Below are 27,927 nucleotides of genomic sequence, written 5' to 3' on the forward strand. Positions count from 1 at the left end.
AAAGTTTTTATTATTAATAAGAACGGTGTTAGACCAGCAAAATCAAATTGAGATGTAATATAGGATGTATATAATATGTAAATTGTATTATGAAGTCAGAACTATTAAGTCTGCTATCTTTAATAATAAGAATGACTGATTTATGTATTCATATTACTATAATTTGTTTTGCTGGACTTTTGTTAGTAGAAATTATTTTTACTATATTGTAAGATTTTAATTACTCAAACAATAAAGAATTAAATTGAACTTGGAGAACAATCTTGTTATCTTCCACAGCAGTTGTGTCTTGGCCAGGGGAACTTCACACTTGGTCAGTACAAGTTTCAGTGGAATAGTTCATTAATACCACCTTCTTCAGGACCTAACATACATTCTCCTTATTCCTCAAAGCCAGTGGTGTTCGATCTAGCCTGGTTCTGTGCCTCTGCACTTACAGCATCGTAAGAAATTCTCGCTATCTTTCATGTTGTACCTGTTATAATTTGTTAATGCAGGACTGCAAAGACAGTCCGAATGTCCTGAATGTGTATGCAGGAGAATTGCGTTCCGCTGCGTACACATTTAGACTAACATTGTGGTCCTGCATTTATAATTTATAACAGGTGCAACATGAAAGCTAGCAAGAGTTTCTTCTGATGTGATAAGTGGGGAGGCACGGAACTAGGCTAGATCAAACGCCACTGGCTTCGAACAAAGAGGCAAATTCATGTCAGGTCCTGAAGAAGGTGTATCAATCATCTGTTCCACCAAATGGGGTCAGTTTCTCAATATATGATTACGAGGGGGAGCGGGAATATTTTGCTGTGTTTAGTTTACTTTCCGCTTTGTCGTACTGTACATTTTTATTTGGGGTGTCCTCTGTGGTTTTGTGCCGGTCTTGATAGGGAAATCTGTCGACCCACCCTAATAGGGTGAAGCAACCATCACTGTGACCTGACGGCCTGTGCCAGATGGGCCTCAGGTCAGAGGTTTCCGGCAGAAACCCATTCAGTTTTCTACTCTAAATGGGGTGGCAATAACTGGAAGTTTTTTGGAATTGAAACACCACTGATTCATGGTGGTGGTGCTGCTCTGCCAAACTGCCAATGACCAGACAGGTCTAAATACTGTGATCAGTTCTATACAACGACCCAACAGGTCTGAATACTGTGGTCAGTTCTATATACTGACCCGACAGGTCTGAATACTGTGGTCAGTTCTATACAACGACCCGACAGGTCTGAATACTGTGGCCAGTTCTATACAACGACCTGACAGGTCTGAATATTGTGGTCAGTTCTATATACTGACCCGACAGGTCTGAATACTGTGGCCAGTTCTATACAACGACCCAACAGGTCTGAATACTGTGGTCAGTTCTATACAACGACCGACAGGTCTGAATACTGCGGTCAGTTCCATACAATGACCCGACAGGTCTGAATACTCTGGTCTGTTCTATACAATAACCCGACAGGTCTGAGTACTGTGGGCAATTCTATACATTGACCCGACAGGTCTGAATGCTGTGGTCAGTTCTGTACAATGAACAGACAGGTCTGAATGCTGTGGTCAGTTCTATACAATGACCCAACAGGTCTGAATAATGAGGTCAGTTCTTTATACTGACCCGACAGGTCTGAGTATTGTGGCCAGTTCTAATTAACGACCCGACAGGTCTGAATACTCTGGTCTGTTCTATACAATGACCCTACAGGTCTGAGAACTCTGGTCAGTTCTACACAAAGACCGACAGGTCTGAATACTGTGGGAAGTTCTAAATAATGACCTACAGGTCTGCATACTATTGTCAGTTCTATATAATGACCTACAGGTCTGCATACTATTGTCAGTTCTATATAAAGACCGACAGGTCTGAATACTGCGGGCAATTCTGTACAATGACCCAACAGGTCTGAATACTGTGGTCAGTTCTATACAATGACCCAACAGGTCTGAATACTGTGGTCAGTTCTATATACTTACCCGATAGGTCTGAATTCTGTGGTCAGTTCTATATACTGACCCGACAGGTCTGAATACTGTTGTCAGTTCTATACAACGACCCGAAAGGTCTGAATATTGTGGTCAGTTCTATTCAATGACCCAACAGGTCTGAATACTGTGGTCAGTTCTATATACTTACCCGATAGGTCTGAATTCTGTGGTCAGTTCTATATACTGACCCGACAGGTCTGAATACTGTGGTCAGTTCTATATACTGACCTGACAGGTCTGAATACTGTGGTCAATTCTATGCAACAACCTGACAGGTCTGAATACTGTGGTCAGTTCTATGCAACGACCGACAGATCTGAATACTGTGGTCAGTTCTATATACTGACCTGACAGGTCTGAATACTGTGGTCAATTCTATGCAACAACCTGACAGGTCTGAATACTGTGGTCAGTTCTATGCAACGACCGACAGATCTGAATACTGTGGTCAGTTCTATATAGTGACCTGACAGGTCTGAATTATTATTATTATTATTACATTTATTGAGCGCACAGCTACCCGGAGGTTTCCCGGCGCTTGCATTGGGAACCCGTCCTGGCTTTTCCCTGTGAGATAGCCCCTACAGGGCATCCCCAAGGTGAAAGCCAGGCATCCCGCCGCAGGGGGGCCGTTGTGGAGATTAAGCAAGCTTAATGCCCAGAGTTGCAGAGTGAGAACCCATGAATACTGTGGTCAATTCTATGCAACAACCTGACAGGTCTGAATACTCTGGACAAGTTCTATGCAATGACCCGACAGGTCTGAATACTGTGGTCAGTTCTATACTCACATATGAATAATGCATCTAGTTCTGGATGGCAGTACTAGACTTCAGTTCCTGGTTCTGGAGGGCAGTTCTAGACTTCAGTTCCTGGAGGGCAGTTCTAGACTTCAGTTCCTGGTTCTGGAGGGCAGTTCTATACTTTAGTTCCTGGTTCTGGAGGGCAGTTCTAGACTTCAGTTCCTGGTTCTGGAGGGCAGTTCTAGACTTCTGTTTCTAGTTCTGGAGAGCAGTTCTAGACTTCCGTTCCTGCTTCTTGAGGGCAGTTCTAGACAGGTTCGACCCCCGCTTTTGTCCTTCACTGTGATGCTCCACCTGACTTTCAGTCAATACCACCCTATTGCGACCTTCACAGCATACTTCTGTTATGAGCTCCCACATAGTGCCCCTCTCAGTGGTCCGGAATGGGTGGAGTTTATGGGCGGAAAGAGTTTAAGGGTTCAAGAATGTGTGGAGTTTCAGGTGGTGAGGGATGGGTGGAGTTAAAATGGAGAAAGGAACTTTTAGGCTCAGGGATGAGTGGAGTTTAGAGGGGGTGAGGGGCTTTTGGAGATCAGGGATGGGGGTGTTTACGGGTGGTAAGGATTTCTTTTATGGTTCAGGGATGGGTGGAGTTTAGTGGTAGGATTGGCTTTTATGGTTCTGGGATGGGTGGAGTTTAGGGGTAGGATTGGCTTTTATGGTTCAGGGGTGGGTGGAGTTTAGGGGTAGGATTGGCTTTTATGGTTCAGGGGTGGGTGGAGTTTAGGGTTATGAATGGCTTTATTGTTCAGGGGTGGGTGGAGTTTAGTGGTAGGATTGGCTTTTATGGTTCTGGGATGGGTGGAGTTTAGGGGTAGGATTGGCTTTTATGGTTCAGGGGTGGGTGGAGTTTAGGGGTAGGATTGGCTTTTATGGTTCAGGGGTGGGTGGAGTTTAGGGTTATGAATGGCTTTATTGTTCAGGGGTGGGTGGAGTTTAGTGGTAGGATTGGCTTTTATGGTTCTGGGATGGGTGGAGTTTAGGGGTAGGATTGGCTTTTATGGTTATGGGGTGGGTGGAGTTTAGGGGTAGGATTGGCTTTTATGGTTCTGGGATGGGTGGAGTTTAGGGGTAGGATTGGCTTTTATGGTTCTGGGATGGGTGGAGTTTAGGGGTAGGATTGGCTTTTATGGTTCAGGGGTGGGTGGAGTTTAGGGGTAGGATTGGCTTTTATGGTTCAGGGGTGGGTGGAGTTTAGGGTTATGAATGGCTTTATTGTTCAGGGGTGGGTGGAGTTTAGTGGTAGGATTGGCTTTTATGGTTCTGGGATGGGTGGAGTTTAGGGGTAGGATTAGCTTTTATGGTTCAGGGGTGGGTGGAGTTTAGGGGTAGGATTGGCTTTTATGGTTCAGGGGTGGGTGGAGTTTAGGGTTATGAATGGCTTTATTGTTCAGGGGTGGGTGGAGTTTAGTGGTAGGATTGGCTTTTATGGTTCTGGGATGGGTGGAGTTTAGGGGTAGGATTGGCTTTTATGGTTCAGGGGTGGGTGGAGTTTAGGGGTAGGATTGGCTTTTATGGTTCTGGGATGGGTGGAGTTTAGGGGTAGGATTGGCTTTTATGGTTCTGGGATGGGTGGAGTTTAGGGGTAGGATTGGCTTTTATGGTTCAGGGGTGGGTGGAGTTTAGGGGTAGGATTGGCTTTTATGGTTCAGGGGTGGGTGGAGTTTAGGGTTATGAATGGTGTTGGACCCGGCCCATTAGGCAGGTTCACCCCTAGACTTTTTGCGTTTTCCTAGCCTATTTATGGAACCTGGTATTGGTGATTTTAGGCCTCTGCGCACTTTTTCACTGTGGTACAGTGTAAAGTGCTTGAGCTCTCTGTGGATGAATGGTGAGTGACCTGCCCTCCCATAGGAATGAATGGGGAGTATGTATGCCCATGGTAGTTCCTGATGTGTGGGGAGTGCAGGGGCGAGTTTGGTATGTATCAACTCGTGAGAGTGAATGCTGCAAAATGATGTATGAGACATGGCTGTGTCTAGTCTAGAAGTCCTACTTTTGGAAGTTGGCATATTTGTGCAAGTTGGTGCTAGCGTGTGATTGGCTGGTGAGCCTGGCCCAGAGTGCATGGGCCTGCTTGTGGATTGACTGTCTGGTTTGAGGATGACAGGGGCTGGAGAGCCCAGGAGGTTGTCTGAGTCAGCCCATGGATGAAAGGCAGCATCTGCTGCCAGGGAAGTGGGAGGAGATGGCACCTGATAGTGAAGGGCTGTTCCTGTGTAACTACAAAGCTGGCTCCACCTCCCGCTGGGCGACTGACACCTCTGTCCCTGATACTGAAGGGGACTTCCCTCTAAACCAGTCCAGCTGGTTCTCACACTGCCTGCTTCAAAGGACTTCAAAGAACTTCAAAGGTTTTGCACTGTATAAGAAGGGGTTGTATCCCCTTCCAAAAGGTTCTTGTTTCTGACTTGAATCTACCAGGAGCGGGCGCTGCCCAGCCCCTGGATGCCTGGAGGACTTCTGGAGGGGACCCCTCTGCCTTGCCTGGGCTGAGGGGGGGACTTTGCTGAACTTTCTGCCCCCCTAAGCACCTTGAAGTGCTTTTTCTTGGCTATAGCGCTTGGGAGCGCTGGATTCGTCTTTCTTGGCGCAGGGAGCGCTTTGGATTTCCTTTGGCGCTTAAGAGCGCTTTTATTCCTGCTCCTGGGAGCGCTGTGGGTCGTCATGTAGCGCTAGGAGCGCTTTATTTACATTGCGAGTGCCCACCTCGCTTATTGGTACTTTTTCGGTATTGCCGCTACTTTAAATGCCTCCCCGCCTGCCTAGCTAGAGAGGGGCCGCCGCGCTGCCCGCGGTGACCCGGAAGCGCTTGGCCGGCCGACCAATCCGGTCGCGGCCGGCCGGAAGTCCCGCCCCCGCAGCCCGAGAGGAGAGAAGCTGCCCGGGGGAGAAGAAGAAGGACGAGTGATGCCGGCTTACAGGGCTCCCGTGAGCGGAGGGAGCCCTGCAGCGAGAGGAGAGCAGCCGAGAACGTCGGAGCGGGCCGGCGGGGCTCCGTGGTGGAAGAGGAGCCCTGCGCTGGCCAGAAGAAGGAGCCGCCGCCCGGATGAGCCCCGCAGAGGAGAGCCCGGTGAGTCTGGGCTGGGGCTGGGCAGAATGGAGCAGGGGAGGGGCGCCGGGACACATTGCCGGTGTCCGCCCCCCCCCCCCGCAGTAGCGCAAGTTCGCGCTGCTTGTGTGAAGGAAGCCATGAAGGCTTCATGGGCGGCCCCGATTGGCAGCGGGTCGCCCCAACGTTTGAGAGCCCCAAGAGGGGCAGGGGGCATGTGGTGATTTCGAGTCCTCCGTGAAGGACTCCAACGACAGGGCATAATTAACTTTGGTGCAACTAGGGCGGCCCCGGATGGCAGTGGGTCGCCCCACCGTTGGCTCGAGCCCCCGAGGCTCCCCAGGGGCATTTGCAGTTTTGAGCCCTGAGAGAGGCTCGTGGGGGCATTTTGGCCTATTTAGAGCCTGAGGGGCTCCCTGCCGCATTTTCTTTTGCTCGAGTCCCCCGTGAGGGACTCCAACGACCCCCGCAGTCTTAGAGAGCCTGTGTGGCTCAGAGGGGCCATATGTGTTTTTAAGAGCCTGTGTGGCTCCAACGTTTGACCAGTGTTGGCCAGAGCCTGTGTGGCTCCAACGTGCACAGTGTATGTGTCCCAGAGCCTGTGTGGCTCCAGCATGGCGCAGTTTGCGCCCAAGGGTCAGTGAGGACCCTGTCGCAGTTTATTTTATTGCGATGCCCAGGTGCCCAGCACTTTGTGGGCACCTGCCACGTTTAGGCTTTTTGTACTTTGGACTGGCGCTGCATGGCAGCGCGCCCTGACTTTGGACCCAGGGCATCTTTGCCCCACAAGGCCAGTTGGCCTAGGGACTGCCACAGGTAGTGGCTTATGTAGTGTAGGCGCAATGTGATTTCTATGCTTTTAAATAGTAATTGCCTACTGTGTGTTTTTGCGCTATTGACTTATGTTATGGCACCTCTGAATGTTTATGCATTATGTGTCTTCCTTTCCATGCGCTGCACCTCTGAATGTTTAGTCATCATGTGTCTTCTTGCACTGCACCCCTGAATGTGATTTTATTGCATCATGTGCTCTATTCTTAACACCTCTGAATGTTTATGGCGTCATGTGTTTCTCCTTATTACTCCTCTGAATGTGTTCATGCATCATGGGTAAGGTGTTCCGGTTTATGCCCCTAAATGTGGTTATTCTTAGGTGGTTGTCTTTTCTACTCCTCTGAATGTAGGTTTATTGCATCATGAGTAAGGTATTCTTTCTTAGACCCCTAATGCTGTGTGATACTTAGGTGGTTCTTCTTTCTTAGTACAGGTGGTCCTAGTAAGGTCCTGGTTCCTGTTACCAGTGGTTACTGGTTGTTATCTTTGTGATTACCATTTTATGTTTTACTATTTTATTCTAGAAGTGATTTTATATTCTACATTTTATCTAGAAGTGCTATATCTGAATATGACAGTGGCCCTTGTGGCCCTGTCTTGTGTACATAATCCCTGTGAATATTGCCTGTGCCAGTTGGCACAATGTATATGTGTGATTTTATCTGATGTGTTTTTACAATACAAAAGTTATTTTTATAATAACCTTGTGTGGAGTCTCTTCTGTGGTGTGCCTAGTATGTTGTTGCTGTTGTGCGCTGGCGCAAATGCTTTACACATTGCCTCCGAGTTTAGCCTTACTGCTTGTGCCAAGCTACCAAGGGGGTGAGCAGAGGTTATCTTGGCGTGTGACTTCCTTGCCCTGACTAGAATGGTGGTTTCTGCCTGGCTTTGGCGTCAGCCTTAGCCTACCAGAAATAGCCAGTTCTAACAAATGGCTTTATGGTTCAGGGGGGGGTGGAGTTTAGGGGTAGGAATGGCTTTTATGGTTCAGGGGTGGGTGGAGTTTAGGGGTAGGAATGGCTTTTATGGTTCAGGGGTGGGTGGATTTTAGGGGTAGGAATGGCTTTTATGGTTTAGGGATGGCTGGAGTTTAGGGGTAGGATTGGCTTTTATGGTTCAGGGGTGGGTGGAGTTTAGGGGTAGGAATGGCTTTTATGGTTCAGGGGTGGGTGGATTTTAGGGGTAGGAATGGCTTTTATGGTTTAGGGATGGCTGGAGTTTAGGGGTAGGGTTGGCTTTTATGGTTCAGGGGTGGGTGGAGTTTAGGGGTAGGATTGGCTTTTATGGTTCAGGGGTGGGTGGAGTTTAGGGGTAGGATTGGCTTTTATGGTTCAGGGGTGGGTGGAGTTTAGGCGTATTTGGCTTTTATGATTCAGGGATGGGTGGAGTTTAGGGGTAGGATTGGCTTTTATGGTTCAGGGGTGGGTGGAGTTTAGGGGTAGGAATGGCTTTTATGGTTCAGGGGTGGGTGGAGTTTAGGGGTAGGAATGGCTTTTATGGTTCAGGGGTGGGTGGAGTTTAGGGGTAGGATTGGCTTTTATGGTTCAGGGGTGGGTGGAGTTTAGGGTTATGAATGGCTTTATTGTTCAGGGGTGGGTGGAGTTTAGTGGTAGGATTGGCTTTTATGGTTCTGGGATGGGTGGAGTTTAGGGGTAGGATTGGCTTTTATGGTTCAGGGGTGGGTGGAGTTTAGGGGTAGGATTGGCTTTTATGGTTCTGGGATGGGTGGAGTTTAGGGGTAGGATTGGCTTTTATGGTTCAGGGGTTGGTGGAGTTTAGGGGGTCTGGGATGGGTGGAGTTTATGCGTAATGAATGGTTTTTAGGGGCAGGGATTGGTGGTGTTTAAGGGCCATGAAGGGGTCAGGAATGGATGGTGTTTTGCGGGTGTTGAGGGGTTGGTGAATTAAAAGCATCAGAAGACATTTTTGACAATGTAAAAAATATGAATCCGAAATAATGTCCAAAGAAGTAAAGCACTGAAATAAATATCTCTGACAAAATGTTTATGAAAGTAAGACCTGCAGCCATTGCATATATACGTTACAAATATACATGCAAAAGCAAATTTAAAGAAAAAGACATTCTATACATTTGGTTCTATCAATTGGTAAAAGTCATTCATCCTGCAAATTTCCATTAAAGAGTTTAATTGAAATTGGTTCTAAGTAATGGTTTTCTATCAAATTGTTTTTCTACTAAATCAAATACAACCGTTTGGACTTATTTGGGCCAAGAAGAGCTAAAGGGGCTTTCCACTCTGTCGGTCGCTACTTAATACTCTGTAAAGCAATGTAGGATACACAGGAATGGTTGACACGCGTGTAAAAACCTACTGGATTGCATTTGAGGACATCCTCTATCAACCATGGCCCCATGAAGCTTAGGTGAGGGTGAGGCCAGCTATAGGTATGTTTTTCCTCTTCCCACTGAAGCTGGACAACTGGTGGACCAGTCCCTCCTTCACCTCTCAAGGCTACCAGTCTGGTCAGAATATTGGAAAGATGGAAAGGCAGGTCATTCGGACAGGAATCCGATGTTGGGTGAGTTGTAAATAAGGCGTCCATGGTGCAGGATCGGACGTCTGAAGGGGGTCTCAGACTCTTAGACATCATTGGAACTACCCATTCTCAGTAAAGTTCTACCTCATGCCATGTTCGGGTGGGTTCACTAGTTTTTGGTGTAGCAGAGAGCAGAAATGCCTGAGGCTATTAAATGGGAACTGCTACCTTAGATCACCCCAAATCCACCGAGCTGCATAAAAATTGAAATGAAGGAACCAAGGTGGAGGCATCAAGTGAATGCTGATTCGTCAAACAGCACAAAAGTCAAATACAAATAAACAAAATCTTAAGAAAGTGAAATTTAGCCATAACAAAGTGGCTACTGCCAACTGTGCATTCCACGCAGGGCCACTGGAATTATGTGTCGATCATGAATAAAGAAATGAGAAATGACTGAATTTGTATATGAGAGGGTTTTGTGTGTCATTAAGAATTACTATACTTTTAGTATTTACATCAGTGTGTTTGTGTACAATATATATGTGTCTACAGCACTGTGTGCATATGTGTCGTGCTTGGTGTTTGTGTGTACTTCACTTTGTTTTCGTGCATAGGTTCAAAGTGGCTTCGTTCACTTTATCTTTTCAATCCTGTCTCGTTGGGAACTACGTTTACCTCCTGTGATTTCTGAGGCCTCTACTTCCACATTTACGAGCAGAACTACAAGTCCCAGAATGCATTGTGTTCCAAAACTGGAAGGTCGCCTTACCCATGACACTGGGGCACCCAAAGCTACGGCTGTGTTTTGTGAATTATTGAAGTGTTTGTACATGTAAGTGTCACTGATATCCGGGTGTGTGTGCGCGAGGTAGGTTATGTTACGTCATGAGCGTTCGAGCGCCTGAGACTGCTCACCCCTGCCCTGACCCCGGCAGCCCATACTTACGGGATTATCGGTGGATAATGGCCCGCACGTGCAGAGAGGAGGATAAGTGTCTATTTCTGCCTCTAATCGGGTCTGGATGGCCCGGAGCTCTCTCTCCCCTGAGAAGAGACTCAGCTCAGACAGAGACGCACGCGGGCTCATGTGAGGCCCTGCACCCCGAATTATAGAACCCCCCCCCCCCAAAAAAAATCAAGGCGCGCGGGAGCTTGTGTCCCAGACTAGATTCAGGGCATCTACATCACCCCGAAATCAGAGGGAGCAAGACTGTGGTAGTACCGAACCCCCAAACTAAATGGAAGAAAAAAAAACCTCACCCACAAATCAGGGGGCGCAGGAGAGTGGAGGCCTTAGGAGCCCGAAATCGAAACAGAGCCCCAACACCGCAAAATCAAAGGGCGGTCCTGAGCTCCCAGGATAAGGGGAAACAACCCACGACACCCCGAATCGGGGAGCACAGTGCAGGGGAAACGGGAGTCCACAGACTCGTCACAGAGCACGAGCAACACCCCAAAACCAGAGCAGGGGGTCATGAACCGCCAGACCCAATAGTGGAAATAACCTCCACCTCAAATGTGGCATGAGAATAGCCGCCGCGGTGCGGGGGGGGGGGTGGGGGGGGGGGCGGGGGGGCTCCCAGGAGGGGGGCAGCACTGTGCAGGGGCGGCAGCTGACAGCATAGGTCCACTCAAGCACTGTGAATCAGGGGCGCAGCAGGAGAGACACTGAGGGGCATATTTACAAGGAAAGTGGTGCAGCGCGTCCATAGCCTCCTTGGCTTAACTTTAGAAACGCAGGGCTGCACCATATTTACAACAATATAGTGCAGCCCTGTGTTTCCTCCTCCGCTGGCGCTAAATTAAGCTGCCTAGCGCCAACACAGGCACCATTGTGCAAGGGGTGTCTGCATGCACGGGAAGATTGTTTGGGGCAGATTTACAATAAACTGACGCATCTGTAGAGATGCATTAGTTTCCCTACGCCAGCCTGTGATACCCTTGCGCCACCATGGATGCGCCGTATTTACAATATGGCGCACCATGGCACAAGGATTGACAGATGCGTCAAATTCTGGCGCATCTGTTGGCCCAAAAGTCACGCATTGCTGGAGTCGCATTATTATTATTATTATTATTATTTAGGGTTTTCTAGAGCGCGTAGTCACCCAGAAGGTATCCCAGCGCTGAACCTCTTACTCACAGGGGGAGAAAGTCAGGAGAGATAATGGCTCAGGGGAAGAGTAGGGTTTTGAGAGATTTCCTGAACCGCAGGAGGTTTGGTTCTGCTCTGAGGCTCAGGGGGAGAGCGTTCCATTTTTTTCCCGTGTTGATCGAAAAACGGCGGCCACCTATACGGGCTTTCTTCACCTTGGGGATCGTGATGAAGTTTCCATATTCGGAACGAAGCGCTCTCGTGGGTCTGTAGGGTTTGATCCAGTTATTTAGGATTGGGGGGCCAGTGTTGTGAAGTACCTTGTGGGCCAGACAGAGGGCCTTGAAAGTTACCCTTTCCCTGATAGGGAGCCAATGCAGCGTCTTCAGTGCGGGCTTGGCAGATGTTCTGGCCGGGGTGTTCGTTAGAAGTCGGGCTGCGGCATTTTGAGCTTTTTGCAGAGTTTGGAGAGTGGATTCTGGAGATCCCAGGTAAATGGCGTTGCTGTAGTCCAGCCTGGATAAAATTAGGCCTTGGATCAGCAGGAGACGCGACTGGAAAGGCAGTAGAGGGATCACCTTCCTGCAAGATCTAAGTAGTCCGTAGCATGTGCCGGCCGTCTTTCTTGCCTGTGTCCTGAAGGTGAGATCAGTCTCCAGCCACACTCCGAGACTCTTGACCTCCGTCTTGGGGGTGGGGGGTTCACCCATGCAGGCAGGCCAGATGTTAGGGGGGAGGTTCGTGGTGTTATGCCCTAGGAGCAGGATTTCTGTTTTGGAGCCGTTTAATTTCAGGGCAGAGTCACTCATCCACTGATGTACGTTGGAGAGGCAGTCGTGAAGATTGGAGGGCTCTAGCTTGGGGTGGGAAAGCGTCACCACCAGCTGTGTATCGTCGGCGTAGCTGACGATAGTGACTCCAAAGGGTGAGACCAGTTCCTCCAGTGGGGCCATGCATGGGGCATTGCTGGAGTCGTGTCACAAGCAATGGATGTTGAGGCCTATACTGCGTCACTCCTTACGCGTGGGAACGCAGGTATAATGTAAAAAACACAGTTGATAGACAGAATGCAGAACAATGTCATACATTCACCTCAGTACAAGGATCTGGGCCTAAATCCATCGTTTTTGTGCACTTCACACCACCCTGGGTTAGACACTGGCTATATGCAAATCAGCTCTGACCCTGTGCCCCATGGGAACAGTCCAGTCCGAACTACCAAGCCATGTCTTTCCCAGACCGGAATCAAGCATCCAAGGACCGGTTTCTGGCTATCAGCCTTCTTCAGCCTGGATAGCTTAACTCCAGTGATGTGGAGAGCAGGTATAATGTGACGCAGGGATTTACAACGTGACGCATCTCCCTAGATGCGTCACATTGTAAATTGGCCGCATTGTTTACACTGCTGCTGCGTCACAAAAATGACAGAACAGTGGCACAAAAGTGTCGCAAGGGGCTTGTAAATCTGCCCCGGTTTGTGTGCAGGAAGGTCCCCCTTGCTGCACATAAGCACTCTTTAAATGCTGTTTTGTAACTTCTACGTGTGCTGCTTAATGCAGCGCCCAGAGAAGTTGCAAAACAGCATTTAAAAAAAAAGGATTGTTTTATGTGCAGGAAGGGGGACCTTCTTGCTCATAAACAATCATGGGCCTTTTGCTGCTTTCATGTGTGCTGCACAACGCTGCACACATGAAAACAGCAAGAATGAGGATAAATGAAACTTTTCTCCTCGTTGCGCCGGAGTAAGACCATGTTTTCCTGCTCCTAATTCTGGCGCTGCCTCCTATTTAGACTTCCATTGTAAATATGGGGCAGAGTCAGAATCAATGGGCGCTGTGGTGGAACACCCACAGCAACACCCATGGCCCTCCCCTTCCACGCTAAGCATAGCGTGAAAGGGGACCCTATTTACAAGTTAGCGTTAAGCCAGTGAGGGTTAACGCTGCCTTGTGAATAAGGCGAAGCCCCTATTACCACAGGAATGTCGTAAAAAGTGATGATAGAGGCTTGTAAATATGCCCTTTAGTCTTCAGAGTAGGCACAAAGCGCAAGCATTACCTTAAAATCAGGGGTCCTAGTATAACACACCCGACCAGCCTGGGACCGCTTAGATGTTGGGAAGCACCCGAATAAGAACACAACTCCAAAACTCAGCGGTCAATCGCCAGATCTATGACTATCATATGACATTAATCTGCGCTTTCAGTTGACAAAGAAATGCATTCTGGGACATGTAGTCTCAGTTCAGTTCAATGCAGCTCACCAGAGCCCCGCGAATCCTACATGGAGAGCCCTGGATTGAAAAACCCTACTCAAAGCTGTGTGTCATTAGCTTCCCCGCCTCCTGCGTCCCCCAGAAACGGCACAGACATCAACAAGCGCCCGCCAGGGGGCAAAGGTACACGTCATTAGCACGTGATGCGTCCCCGTCTTATCCCTTCCCTCTCCCCCGCAGGACTGTGCGTGGGAGCTTTGACAAGCTTCATTCCTCTCGGCTGATTGGTGCTTGTTTATATGAACGTCTTTCACTAATATAGTAATATAAATCCAAACATAAGGATATCCTCCCAGATACTGAGGCACCTTTGAAAAATGAGCCTGAATATTATTCGTATATGTGGTGTTAAAATAATATGGACGATTCGTTTTATGTGTCTCCTGGTTAGCTGCATACTCATACCATAAAAGCAATAACAAATATGTGTATATTGGCTTTGTTTCAGGGACTTGGCATTTGGGATTCCAGGCCAAAACACAATTCTCTACATAATGAAATGGACGAGGCGACCAAGTGAGAATTGAAAAACAGAATCAAAGGGGCTAGGAAAGAAAGCGGGCGAAGAAAAACATTGAAAGGGTAAAAGATTTTGGAGTGGGTGAGGCACGTGGGAGAGAGCCCTCACTGAAGGGCAGAGCCCGTTTGCTGCTTCCTGATTGGCTGGGATATGGCCACACCCTCGCACTTCACGTTCTCCCTTGTAGATCCACTATTGCACTTTGCTCCCGAGGCTGGAAGCCCCCCTCCCCCCCACCCCCCTCCAACCCGAAGGACCAACGCAGGGCGCTCAGTGCCAATGTCACGCCTTTGTGCTGCGCCCTCTTCCTTCAGCCCTTCCCTCTTTCCTGTGCCCTGGCGCCCTTTCCACGGCTCGGTTCGTGCTGTATTTCTTTCTGCCCCTCTTCCCTAACTCCTCCTCCTCCTCAGCCTTGCCTCGTGCCCCCTGGGTGGTTCCTGGTCCCTGGTCCCATACTCAGCTAAAGCATGGGTTTTACTCACTCTCAGACTTGGGTTTTGGGGGGCACCGACCATGGGGAGGTTTGAAGCCTGGGAGGATTGGGGGAGTTGGAACAGTCCAGCGACTGCTTGCGGCTTTGGGCTAGGTTTCGCAGCAATTTAGCCCACACTATTAAACAGGCCATCTTCATTAACCAGCCTCCATTTTGTCTCTAGTTGACTCACTCTCAGAAGGATCTGTGCGTGATGTCAGTGGCATAAAAAAAAATGAAGCCACCAACATGTTACGCACTACTAGGTTGCTTAGCAACAACGGTATTGGGTTCTACTGTGCCCTTTTCTGTGACATGGCTTATTCAATTCTCTACTCCCCCACACCACGGGAGTCTTTGGGGTACAGACGCCCACTCACCTTGCTGAACAAGGCGTTGAGGAACGGGGAGTACATCTTGGAGGTGATGGAGTGCGCGTCACTGTGCCTCTTCCCCCGTCCGTGGCCACGGTGGTGTCCGTGATGGTGGTGGTGCCCACCGCTGTGATGCTCCAGGGAGCCCTTTCGTTCTTTCCCCTCCGGCTCCTCCTCCTCCAAAGGCTCTTTGACCTCTTCTCCTTTGGACCCTTTGCGTTTCTCCTTCCCCCCGTCCTTCGCCGCCTTGTCCTTCGCAGCCTCCTCCTCCACCTTCTTCTTGTCTTTCTTGTGGGGGCTTTCATGGTCTTCTGCCTTCTTCTCTCCTTTCTTGCGAGGGCTCTCCTCCTCGTCCTCCTTCTTCTTGTCCGCTTTGCGGTGTTCTTTGCCTGGCATCTCGGAGGCCTGGCTGCGCGGCATGGCGAGGACTAAAGGTGGCAACCCGTGGCGCTGCTCTTCTGCAGGGTCTGCTTCAGCGGCAGAGTCACCTGTGGAGGAAGGAGTTCAGACCTGTAATCCACTTACCATAAACTGCTGCTGATGGGAGGTGGCCAAGGTGAAGAGATCAGCCGCATTATGGGATTAGCAGGACCGCGGAACATTAGCGTCAGGCCCGGGGAGACTCTACACGAGCATCCAGAAAACACCATGAGCAGGACACCCCTACAAACCCCAGAGTTGATTCTCCAGGCTTCGTAGGTGCGGGCAGCCAGTTTTATACATATAGTGGATATCAGTAACTATGAGATGTCTAACTAAATAGTGGCCGCACAGAACCCAGTCATGGTTGGTATCAAACATGCTGGAATCAAACCCCAACACAGATTCCAGTTTTGGAAGTATGATAGCATGTACTGGGGGGGCTCCCTTGGGGTACCTTCCTGAACCCCCAGTTACAGCCTTTCAGAGTCTGACAGCAAGCTAGTGCTGCTGCCGACCACAGACATGATTCTGCCCTCCTGCTGCTGGGCCGGGCTAGAGCAGGGGAAGGTAGAACAATAGGTTGACTGTCGCAGGGAGGTGAGACCACCTCCCAGACAGGACTTAGCGTGTGCTTGCCAGCGCCACCAGACTGCATTGAAGGACACACTTGGTGCCCTCCTTGCATACTCCATTTGAGCCAGCTCAGGGAGCCCTTGGCTCTCGTTCTGGCGTGAAACTGAACAAAGGACATGGGAGTATCCTCCCCTCTTTCCAGCCCCTCCTCTGGGAAAGACCTTTGAGTTGTTCCAATCTTTCCCTTAGGGTAGTTAAGGACTTACCTCTGAGTGGGTCCTCAGATTCGTCATGGGACAAGACTCAAGACTGAAACCACATCACTCTTTGACCATCTGGACACTTGAACTTCGCCTGGAACCAAGACTGCATCAAGGAATTCTTCTTCTGCTCCTGGTCTTGCTGTTCTGCAAGTCTTCTTCGTCATCTGTGTCTGTGCTTCTTTCAGGATCTTTGACAGTCCTGTGGGTATCAAGGCCACCCCAAATATTCTCATTGGAGTGAAGGAGTCACTCCCTTGCATCTGTAGGCACCGCAACCAAGCTGACCGGTTTGCTGCTCTTGTGGTCCCACTGACTTCCCAGGGTCAGCAACACAGGTGGTGATCCTTCAACTCCCTCAAGGCCTGACATGTCTTCTCTGCAATTTTGAGGCCAGTATCCCTCATCAAAACCGCTGGAACCGAACATTTGTGCACTGCTTTGACTTGCAGTTGCCAAGGCTTGATGGCTCTGCAGTCCAGAGATCTTCAGGTTACAAGAAGCTCCAGTCTCCAGCATCGCTTCCTGACAAGTACAGTGTCTTCACCTCATCCTCATCCTCTGCACTGTGGGACTTTCCTGCCTGGTGAGTTGCTCAAGGTTCTCTTAGGACTCCTGTGCCATCATCCTATGGGTCATCCTGAGGGTCTTCTTCTGCTTCAGTGTGCTCCCCTGCCTGCTCTGGGCCTGCTCTGACTCTCCTGCTGTTGGTGAGTTCCTTGACCCTTGCCGGTCCCAATGTTGCTCCTTGTTCGCTCTCCACGCCAGTTGCGGCTACCAGGGCTTGTTGAAGCCCCCGCTTGCCACCGACCACCTAGTCACGACATCCGACATGGGACAGCTCCTGGCTTTCCTCAGCATCGCCTGGTCCTCACAGCTGCAGGGACACGGTCACTGTTAACCCTTTTGAGCCGTCTGACACAGTAGTGTAACGAAACCTAAGGGGGCCCCCCTGCAAATTTCACAGAGGCCCCCCCACGCCCTGGACCCAGTCAGTAGCTTTAAGGACAGGGACCTCACCGCCCGTGCAGTGTGCAGGAGGGGGCACCTTGGAGCCCGGGGGGCCTCCGCACCATGGGTGCTGCAGGGGCTATTGTTACACCAATAGCTACACACCAAGGATTTAAGTGCCTTGTGGGAAAGGTGATGGTGTTACCATGTATTACATGGAATAAAGTACCTGCAGCTGTAGATGATAATGATATTGTAAGTCACCTTCGGCCTCGTTTCCGCTATATCATGGGTACTCACAAACTTTCTATCGGGGGCCACAATTACAGTGTGGTTTGTGGCTGAGGGCCACACCGGTAGGGCTAGGGTCAGTGGGAGGGGGCGGGGTCAGTGGGAGGGGGCTGGGTCAGTGGGGGGGCAGGCCTAGAGTAAAAAAAATCAAACTTGTTTCAAAACATTAGACAATGTTGTATTTCAAAAGCAGATGTAACTACAAAGAGCATTTTTTGATAATAAATTTTTAGCAGACAATAGCAAACTTAAGAGGCATTGCATTACTTAATACACACTTTTACCCCAATTTCATCCCAGTCTCTCTCTCTCTCTCTCTCTCTCTCTCTCTTTCTCTCTCTCTCTTTCTCTCTCTCTCTCTCTGCCAGTCAGTCTCTCTCTCTCTCTCTCTCTCTCTCTCTCTCTCTCTCTCAGTCTCTCTCTCTCTGTCAGTCAGTCTCTCTCTCTCTATGTCAGTCTCTCTCTCTCTGTCAGTCAGTCAGTCTCTGTCTCTGTCAGTCAGTCTCTCTCTCTCTATGTCAGTCTCTGTCAGTCAGTCAGTCTCTCTCTCTCTCTCGCTCAGTCAGTCTCTCTCTCTCTCTCTGTCCGTCAGTCAGTCTCTCTCTGTCAGTAAGTCTCTCTCTCTCTCTATGTCAGTCCCTCTCTCTCTCTCTGTCAGTCAGTGAGTCTTTCTCTTAGCCAGTCAGTCTCTCTGTCAGTCTCGCTCAGTCAGTCTCTTCCCATCACCCAGTCTCTCTCTCAGTCAGTCAGTCTATGTCTCTCTTTCTGTCACTCAGTCTCTCTCAGTCAGTCAGTCTCTCTCTCAGTCAGTCTCAGTCAGTCAGTATCGCAGTCTCTCAGTCAGTCAGTCTCTCTCTACTCTCTCTCCACTCTCTGTCTCTCCACTCTCTCGCTCCCTTTCTCCACTGTCTCTCTCTCCACACTCTCTCTCTCCACTCTAACGCTCTCTCCACTTTCTCTCTCTCCACTTTCTCTCTCTTTCTCTCTCTCGGCGCTATATGGTCATGGAACTCCTCAGTGAGTTGCAATATCCATATAATTTATGGCAGGGGCTACTTCATCTCATAAAGTACAGCCACCAGTTTAACTATGGCCTAATTTATGCCCCCCTACAAGTTGCCTCTAAGGACACTACACATAGTTCCACTAGTGATATTCTAGACAATGCATACAATAGAGAACGCATAGAGAAAAGAATGCAGATGTCTGTGATAGTCCACGCAGGCATGGGTAATTGCTGATTTGGGTAATACATTTAAAATACTTGTAATTGAATTACCTTTTCAATTTACCTACTTGGATTAAAATATATTATGTCCCCACACAACCAGTGCTTAATTTGAGCCGGTGGTTTCTGGTGTTCAACACTGGATCTTAATTTGTTTCAGGTGCTCCGTACTGGCACTTAATTGTTAGCACCACACTTAGGACAGTCTGCCACATGGTGCCGCTGCTCATCTAAGTTAGAGATGAGCAGAACAACGGTTGTTTATAAATACAATCTACACTAAAAATTACTAATATCTGCTGCCATAGTCATTCCTTTAGATTTGGGGACCTCGAATAATCTGAACTGTAGCACTTGCTGGCGAGAGAGATGGCTATTAGTTGTTTTGGCAGCGATGACAGGAGCGATGGTTGGTGCAAGTTGCAGTGGCCTCCTGGTCAGGGCCCTGGCATTTAATGTTTTACAAATTAAGCACTGCACACAACAACTCCTCTTGGGTGCAGAGGACACCATGCCTGTATTTACTATTAAAAAACATGCTATCCCTGTCCCCTTACAGCAGACCATTAACAAAACAAGATCCCTGTGCAAGGCACAACCATGCTTGTCATTAAGAAAAAAAGGCTGGTGTTGTAGGAGAGCCTTTTGGGGGAGGGAGTACACTTCCTTAGCGCTCACCGACCACAATCACTCATATGCAATCACCCCTCCACATCCTTCACCACTCATTCAACATTCAAGCTATATTTTGTTCCTCCATTGCCCCTAAGTAGAGTCCAGGTTACGTTTGTGGGGTTGCGTACATCATCTTCCCATGGTTGCCAACTAACTGGTTTTAAATGGGCATGCGCTGTATTTTAATGTCCCGCTGGTACAACAATTAGAAAAGTCAGATTGATATTTTCTCCCCTTATTAGTTCATAGTTTAACAGGCAATGTAAGAAGAAAACACTTTAAGTGTGCTCTACACCTGCCCTGTTGACCCCTGACTGACAACATATTCAAAGGAATAACAATGGTTTCTTATAAAGTTCTATTTCAGAACCACACTGGGGCCTTTGCAGAATGTTAAATTGTGAACAGATGGCTATATTTGTCTGTTGGAATTAAAGGTAGTAACCTTACCTCTGTCCAGGGCCGGACTGGGAACCAAAACTGGCCCTGGCAAAGTGCTCGGGCCCCTCCCCCTCTCCCCCCCCCCCAGGGGGTGCCGCCAAGCTCTTTGTCGGGTCCAGTTTTCGGCCGATTTTGTTACAGGGCTGATTTTGCAGCTATGCTGTAAAAAAGGCACTGTAACAAAATTGGCCCCCAGGGGCCCAAATCCGCCCGGTGCGGCACACCGGGGGATTGCCCGTTGCCCGCTACGGCCAGTCCGGCCCTGCCTCTGCCCAAATAAATTCTGTGCAGCCTCTTCCCCTCTCAGACAAGCAGTGCTCTTAGGAAGACGCTGTAAGGAGGAGTGGGAGGGGGAGGGGGGATCTGCTCTTGTAAGAAGCTTGGCAAGCTCGGAGTGAAAGAGACACAAACGTTGTTAATTTGTTTCTCTTCACTTCTGAGTCAGCCTGTGTTGTGCAGAGCAGCTCAAAGCAGGCTGCAAACTGCATCTGCTTTACAGGAGACACACAACCTGGACAAGCAAGTTGAGGGGGCCCCTTCATATACAGAAGAGTGGGTCCCCCCGCACTGTGGGGGCTGCGGGGTTGTCCATTACGCCACTGGTCCGACATTGAAGGCCATTGCTCTTCCGTGCCTCCTGGTCAATCCGAGTGGCATAGACCTTGTCCCCCCTGCTTGCAAATTCTTAACTTCAAGAATCAACCCTTGAATTCCAAAGGACCTCTTCACCTTCTTCTCCAGAGGCACTTTTCTCTAAGTTTTCAATTATTGTCTACAGAGGTTTCTGACATCTCTTCACCCCTATGTACCTGGCTTCTCTGGTGTAGGTAACATGGTCTCTAGGGCATCCATGGGTGGGGTGGCTCTCCAACCTTACATCCTCTAAGGGAATTCCTCAGGGTCCTCTGGAAGAGTCCTTCTTCTGCAAAACAGCAACCACAACTTCTCCATTGACCTCCGTTGGTCACACAGCTGTGTTCCCACTCTGCACACAGCCTCCTTGGAGTTCCTGGATTCGTACCTTGGGTGGTTCCTTGTGTCCCCGGCTCATCTGTGTCTTCTGGTCAAAGTCCCATCCACTTCTGCAGTTCACATTGAACTTTCTTAGTATATGATTTGGTCTTCCCCTGGAGACCAATCTATTTTGTGCTACTTACCTTATTGCAATTGAAGTATTATTGTGTATTTGTGTTGATATCTCTGGGTAGGAAAGATACTAATGTGTTAGTGAATCTTCTGTAATAAATAGAAGTATTTTTATATATACCCTGTGTGGTTTTCATTCATTTAACTTACATCCTAAGGTTAAACGGGTAAAACAAGCTGCTTAACACTCCTTCTAGATAAGCCCCAAGGCTGCTGTCCACAGCTACCACTTTGAGCACTTTTTATGGTTATCAAAGACCACTAAAATCATCACAAGTCTTGCCTGGATTAGTGCACGGTGCGTCACTTAAATAAGTGTGTACCAAATACTATGCCAGCCTCCTACACTGATGTGAAGCTGTTGGGATTTAAGCCTGCAACGTGTTACCATGTTACCTGGGTGTTATAAGTAAATAACCATCACTAGCTCAGGCACATATAAATACTTTTTGTAATTTAAATAAGTTCAGCTGAACTTTTTGGATTGGTAGTTAAGGGTCTAGCACAAACCTTTCTCCAATCTTTGAAAGTTTAGTTTTCACTAGAGTAGGTAGGTGCAACACCATACTACACCTAGTCACCATATTAATGTGACCCAGCCCTCAAACCTCCAGGGACTGAGGACCTTGGCTGCATCTAGGAAGATAAAGACAGGTCGCAACCCTAAGACAGAGCAACTCTGAGAAATGCTCCTGCAGTATGAACCCCAACACCAGAATCCTGAGAGGCCAGAAGGGTTGGGTGAGTCCCATGAAGAATGGTCATGGTTGTCCCACCCCAGTGACCTCACTTCTGAGCAGGACTAGGAGGAGTCTGAAGACCCCTCACTGGTGAACTCTAATCCCCCAGGGAATAGTACAGATGGTACAGAGGGAGTCACTCGTGGTAGGTGCCACTTTATTCCTCCACGGGAGAGTGAAAAGAGTCCAGGGGAGGCCTAGGTCCTCCTCTGTCAATTCAAACTCCTCTATTCACTCCATAGGGACCTCCATGTCTAGCCAGAGGGAGGACTCATCATAAAGGGAGTACCATCTGCTCAAGCTTGCGAGAAACATGCTCAAGATCAAGAAGGAGCAGTTGGCCCTGATAAAGAGACCCTAAATTCCCATGGTGGCAGCACTAGCGAACCAGTCAGGGAACCCTCCTTTGACACTAGGAACCAGAGAAGGATAGTCTCTCCCTACCAGCTGGCCGATGATATCCATAAATGGATCACTGCTTTAGAGAGGGCCTGTAAAGATCAGAAGGTCCCTCAAGGGCAGTGGGTAGCTATCCAGTGGCTCTTCTTTGCTAACAAAGGTAGAGACAAATGTCTCACTGTTAGGGAGGAATATGCAGAAAATTACTCTGGGTAGATTTTGTAGGCAGTGCTATTAAGGCTTTGGAAGGCTGGCTCCATGGGAGTAATCTACATGACTATGAGGGAATGTACAATGTATTGATGATGGAGTACTTCCTTAATAATTGTTCAAATCAGCATCTGCCTCAGTACCTGGTGAACTCTGATCTGACCTCTCCCCAAGAATTTGGAAAGAAGGCAACAAATGGGTCCGCACCGGGGTCAAGCAGGCATCTCATGATGGTGGTGACCAGAGGAAGCAAGATTCTTCTGAGGCCCAAGAGAAGGGTGGGGAGAAAGGTAAAGAGAAGAAAGAACCTTCCCAAGGTCCCCAAAAGTCTTCCTCTGGAGTTGGGTCCCAAAACTCTTTCTCCTCCAACAAGAAACCTCGGTGTTACCTGTGTAAGGGTAAAGGCCATAGAGCAAGGGATGTCAATAGCTTGAAAACTGGCACCAAGTAGACAACTACTACTAGTCCTAAAGCAACTAGTGCCCTTTGCATCAGTACAAGTAGTAGTAGTGCCCCCAAGGGATTAGTAGGGTTAACCTTGGGCTCTGAAGTGGGTCCTGGCCTAGTCAGGACACCCACTCAGGCTGTTCTAGTCTGTGACAGTGACATGGAACTTGCCACTTTACTTGTAAGTCCCACTAACTTGGGCAAGTACAGGCACCAGACATTCATTAATGAACAAGAAAACAAGAAACTGGGGCACACAAGGCCACAGGGGCCAGTGTCACTATGGTTACAGGGAAACTTGTGTCTCCTGAACAAATCATACTTGGACAACTGTACCAAGTGATCAAAGCCAGCAATGTCAGGTCTGACACTCCTTGGCAGTTGTAAATCTCAGCTACGAAGGGGTAACTGGCCCTAAAAGAGTTCTGGTTTCCCCAGACCTACATGTGGACTGTCTGTTGGGCAATGATTTAAGAACCTCAGCCTGGTTTGAAGTGGAGTTCGGGACATATGCTGAGATGATGAGAATCTAACCCAGTGCCTTTTCTATTACTAGGGCTCAGGTCAAACTGTTAAGCACAGAGGGAGCTCTAGATCCTGGAAGAATGGACCAGCTAGCTCCCAAGAAAAGGAGTAGGAAGGGGTAGGATGTATCCTCCTCTCAGCCCAGAGTAAGGAACAGTCCCCTAAAGGAGATGAACTCAGCCCCTGTGATGGGACTGTCCCAGAGAAACTTGAGCCTGACACAGCAGAGTTCCTGGGGTCAGGGGAACCTTCCAGGGCAGTGTTGAGTCTGGATCAGAAAACTCTCCTCTCTCCTGAACAGTTCAGACAGCAAGCTGTTGCTGAGGAGGCAGGGAATATCAGTAGATCCCATAGGATCTATTGGAAAGATGGGCTCCTATTTTCTGAGAGAATAGACCCCAAGCCTGGTGCCACCAGGAGATTGGTCACACCTCAGAAATTCATTGGTTTTCTGTAAACATTGGCATATGACACCCCCTTGCAGGACATCTTGGGCAAAGCAGGACTTGGGATAGGCTCGTCCCTAACTTTCACTGGTCCAACATGTCTGAAGATACCAAGTCGTTTTGTCACTCCTGTGTGCCTGCCAAGCCAGTGGTAAGTCAGGTGGCACTACAAAGGCCACCTTAATTCCACTTCCAGTGGTTTGGGTTTCATTTGAAAAGGTAGGGCTATACAGTGTAGGTCCCTTAAACCTTCCAACAGCATCTGGACATATTTACATACTAATAGTGGTGGACCGTGCCACTAGGTATCCAGACGTTATTCCGCTTAGGATCACTACAGCTCATGAAGTGGCTAGGGCCCTTCTGGGAATCTTTTCCAGAGTGGGATTTCCTAAGGAGATTGTGTCAGACAGATGTACAAACTTCATGTCTTTCTTCATTACTGCTATGTGGAAGGAGTGTGATGTAAACTATACATTTATCACACCCTATCATCCAAAGTGCAATGGGCTTATTGAAAGGTTCAACAAGACCACAAAGGGTATGATCATGGGGCTCTTACAAAAGCTGGGGCGAAAATGGTATGTCTTACAGCTCATTTGAAATTCTGTTTGGACATCCAGTTAGGGGTCCATTGTGTCTGGTTAAGGAGGGCTGGGAGCAGCCTCTCAAACCCCCTTAGCAAGACATAGTGGACTAAGTCCTTGGCCTGCATTCATGTATGGCTGAGTACATGAAGAAGGCCAGCAAAATCCTTGAGGCCAACCAGGAGCTTCAGAAAGCTTGGCATGCCCAAAAGGTTGTATTCCCTGTTTATCAGCTAGGACAGAAATATGCTGAATTTGGAAGTTACTGAGCCTTCAGATAGCCCTTGGGCTATTCCTGTGGCCCTTGTGCCAAAACCTCCCACTCAAATAGTAAGAGAGAGATGAGGTTTTGTGTTTACTAGTACCGAGGCCTCAATGCAGTCACTAGGAATGATGCACATTTCCCTTTTGGTTTGAAGAATTCACTTGCCACATTTCAGAGACTGGTGAACAAAGTCTTGACAGGTCTGGAAGCTAATAGTATAAAGAACAATTGATGGACAGAATGTTGAAAAATGTCAAACATTCACCCCAGTACAGAGATCTGGGCCTATATCGATAGTTCTTTTGGTCCGCATGCCATTCCTGTTTAAACCCTGCCATATGCAAATCCGTCTTGACCCTGTTCCACATAGGAACAATCCAGCCCGAATTGCCAGGCCAGGTTCTCCCTGGACTGGAAAACAAGCATCCTAAAACCGGTTTGGAGGTTTCTCCTCTCATCATCCAGGCTAGCTTGACTCCAGTGGCATGGAGAGTACAGGACCCATGTCTGAGCATACCCGTCCCACTTGAGGTAACAAATGCAAAAAGAATAATTGATGGGCAGAATCTATAACAATGTCAAAGTCAAGTCAAAAAGTACTTTATTCGGTTAAAAAGACAATAACCATAAAAGCGACATAGTAAAAGTTCATTTACAGTGAATATTGCAGCTGTTTTTTTCTCTAAGAAGGAGTCACAGTTTCTATTAAAAACAGTTAAGAATCATCCAAACGTATTGATCCTGATAAAGATGTAACAATAAAAACAGTGTCCATTTTTTGTAATTCTAAGAATGCTGGCCGGTATCTATTTAAAGTCATATCTTTAAGTGCAGGGACAATACATTTTCTTCGAGGCAAGGTATAACATTTACAAAAAAATAAAACATGGATATCCGATTGCAGAGACAATTCATCACATTGGCACGTACACAGTTCTTTTGACCAAGAGTTCATTTCCGGGAATGTCACTGACCTAAAAAGTATGTTAAGTCTAAAACGTGTTAAAAGGAATCTCTCATGGTTCGACATAGGGAGGCTTAAATATGGCTGTAATTTGCCTCCAGTTAAAATCATCTGGTGTGAGCAGACCGTCGTTTTCTTTATTTCTTCTGACAGCCTTTTTTCCTTTAGATATTCCATACACATTTTTTTCCATGTTTTTCTCGATATATCTGTCATTGTCAGTGGATCCTCATAATATTGTAAACATTCAATTTCTGTCAGGAATGTCTTAACGTAGTTTAACCACTTAAAGTCACTTACATGCTGGCGTTTTGCCACAATCTGAAGTATGGCACGATTTACAACACACTCGTTTACAGTCCATACCCTGTGCCACAGGAGTATGGGCTGTGTTCTAATTATATCAGAGATATATGGCTGTCCCAACTCTACGTGGCATATAATGGTTGCAGTACTTTCGGGGATGGACAAAATGTGCCTCATAAACTTGTTTTCCACTAACTGTATCGATTGTATGTTGGAGAATTCCCACAATCCTGATCCATACAGAGCCACGGATAAACACGTCGCATTATAAATAGTTAAAATCTCTCTTATTGGTTTCTTTCCCAGTTTTTTAAGAAAACCTTTTAAGGCCATTATTGTCTTTGAGAACAAAAGACTTCTTGCTTTTATTGCACTTGCCCAGGAACCACTCTCATGAATCAGGATGCCTAAGTAAGGAAAGGTTGGCGTATCTTCTAATGGAGCATTATTTATAAACATAGTTTTCATATGTTTATTTGTTTGTGGTCCACAATTCATGGTGAAAGTTTTGCTACAATTAATATTTTTATCCAGACTGAGCCTGAAGTTGTTAAAGGAAGTTAACAGTTTTTGCAGGGCCATGGTGGTACGGGCCATTAAAACAGCGTTGTCTACATACAAGAGCGCAGGGATAGATCTTCTCCCCACCTTGGGCATATCCCTGCACTCTTGCAGGAGACGATCCTCTAGGCCATTTATGTAAATCAGGAATAAAAAAGGTGCCAAAACGCACCCCTGATCTACTACATTCCCCCCCTTTTCCGTAACGTACAGTAGCAGTTGCCCCTGACTACAACTCCCTCAGAAATCGAATAATCGGTTCTTCCATCCCCAGCCTATGCAGCAATTCCCATAGTTTATTGTGAGATACACAGTCAAAGGCCGATGTAAGATCGACAAACGTAAAATATAAACGCTCCCTTTTTATCGTTATGTATTTCTGTTGGACGATAAATACATTTAAGCCCTGTTCAATGGTTCCTATGCCCTTTTGGATTCCATATTGAAGAGCGCTTACTACCCCGTTGCCCTCTGCCCAGTATTGTAGTTTTTCTAAAATGACTCTACCAAGAATTTTTATCGACGAGTCAAGTAGGGATATTAGCCTATAACATACACAATTTTGCCTATCTCCCTTCTTATAAATGGGCACAATAATCGATGTATACCATGACGGGCTTAAGCCCCTTGCTAATGCTGCATTAAAAAGCTGTACCAGAATGGGACCCCAGATGTCACTGTTCGCTTTGTACAGATCTGCTGGGAATCCCATCTGGACCTGCTGCCTTTCCACCCTTTGTGGCTTTTATACTTCTTAGGACTTCGGGGAGAGTGACCACCAGTTTTTGTACCTCATCCCCTTTCTCATACACTCTGTTCAGTCCTATTTCAGGGGTTTCCTCTAAGGCCATATAAAGAGTGGAAAAATGAGTAACCCACTCATCTTCATTTATCGCGATTTCAATGCGGGCTTTGGGGTTATCGCAAAGGAATGGGGCATTTACTACCCTCCAAAAAGCAGATATATCATTAGATTCTGAAGCTGCACATAAGTCTTCCCAGGCCATTTTCTTTATGGCCTTTTCCCTATTGGTTAGTGCCAAATTATAGTTTTTTCTTGAATCTCTTATTAAAGAGACATCCCGGGGCTCCCGATGTATTGCGTGTTTGAGCTCTGTCAGGGCCTTGGTACATTCCATGTTAAACCATCTTCTGTTGTTCTTACGCCCATTCTTTAGCTCCACCCTTAGACTCTCCTTAACAAAAGAAGCTATAGTGTAGAAGTGTTCTATTATATGTTCACTCATGGAATCTTCCTCCAGGCAGACTCTAAAGCTTTCTGTGAATGCATTCACCAATTTAGCAAAAAATTCCTCTGGGACTACCTTACTCCACTTGAGTGTGTACCCATTTTGCCTACCAAGCATCACATCCTGGACTTCATGGGTAGGAGGCAGTTCTTTTTGTCTTACCACAAATGGGTTGTCCATCTCAAGAACTTGTGGAAGATGGTCACTCATAGGTGAATCCAAGATCTTATATCCACTTAATTTATGGCCATAGCTATCTATTTGAGCAAATAGCAAAATCAATGGTGGATGCTGCTCTTCTACCAATAAAGGTCGGAGCAAATAGTGTTGGT

General features: G+C 47.8%; 1 protein-coding gene across 1 annotated transcript in view; it reads right to left on the reverse strand.

Annotated features, from left to right (window-relative positions):
* Window positions 1–15,378, reverse strand: part of CABP4 (calcium binding protein 4) — a 53,698-nt gene extending 38,320 nt beyond the window's left edge. The window contains exon 1 of the mRNA XM_086953762.1: window positions 14,914–15,378. Within this exon, the coding sequence (XP_086809888.1) occupies window positions 14,914–15,327 (414 nt within the window). The 5' untranslated portion in view covers window positions 15,328–15,378. The remainder of the gene's footprint in view (window positions 1–14,913) is intronic.
* Window positions 15,379–27,927: the final 12,549 nt, after the last annotated feature.

This window comes from Lissotriton vulgaris, chromosome 1_2 (assembly GCF_964263255.1).
Source record: "Lissotriton vulgaris chromosome 1_2, aLisVul1.2, whole genome shotgun sequence".
Lineage (NCBI taxonomy): Eukaryota > Metazoa > Chordata > Amphibia > Caudata > Salamandridae > Lissotriton > Lissotriton vulgaris.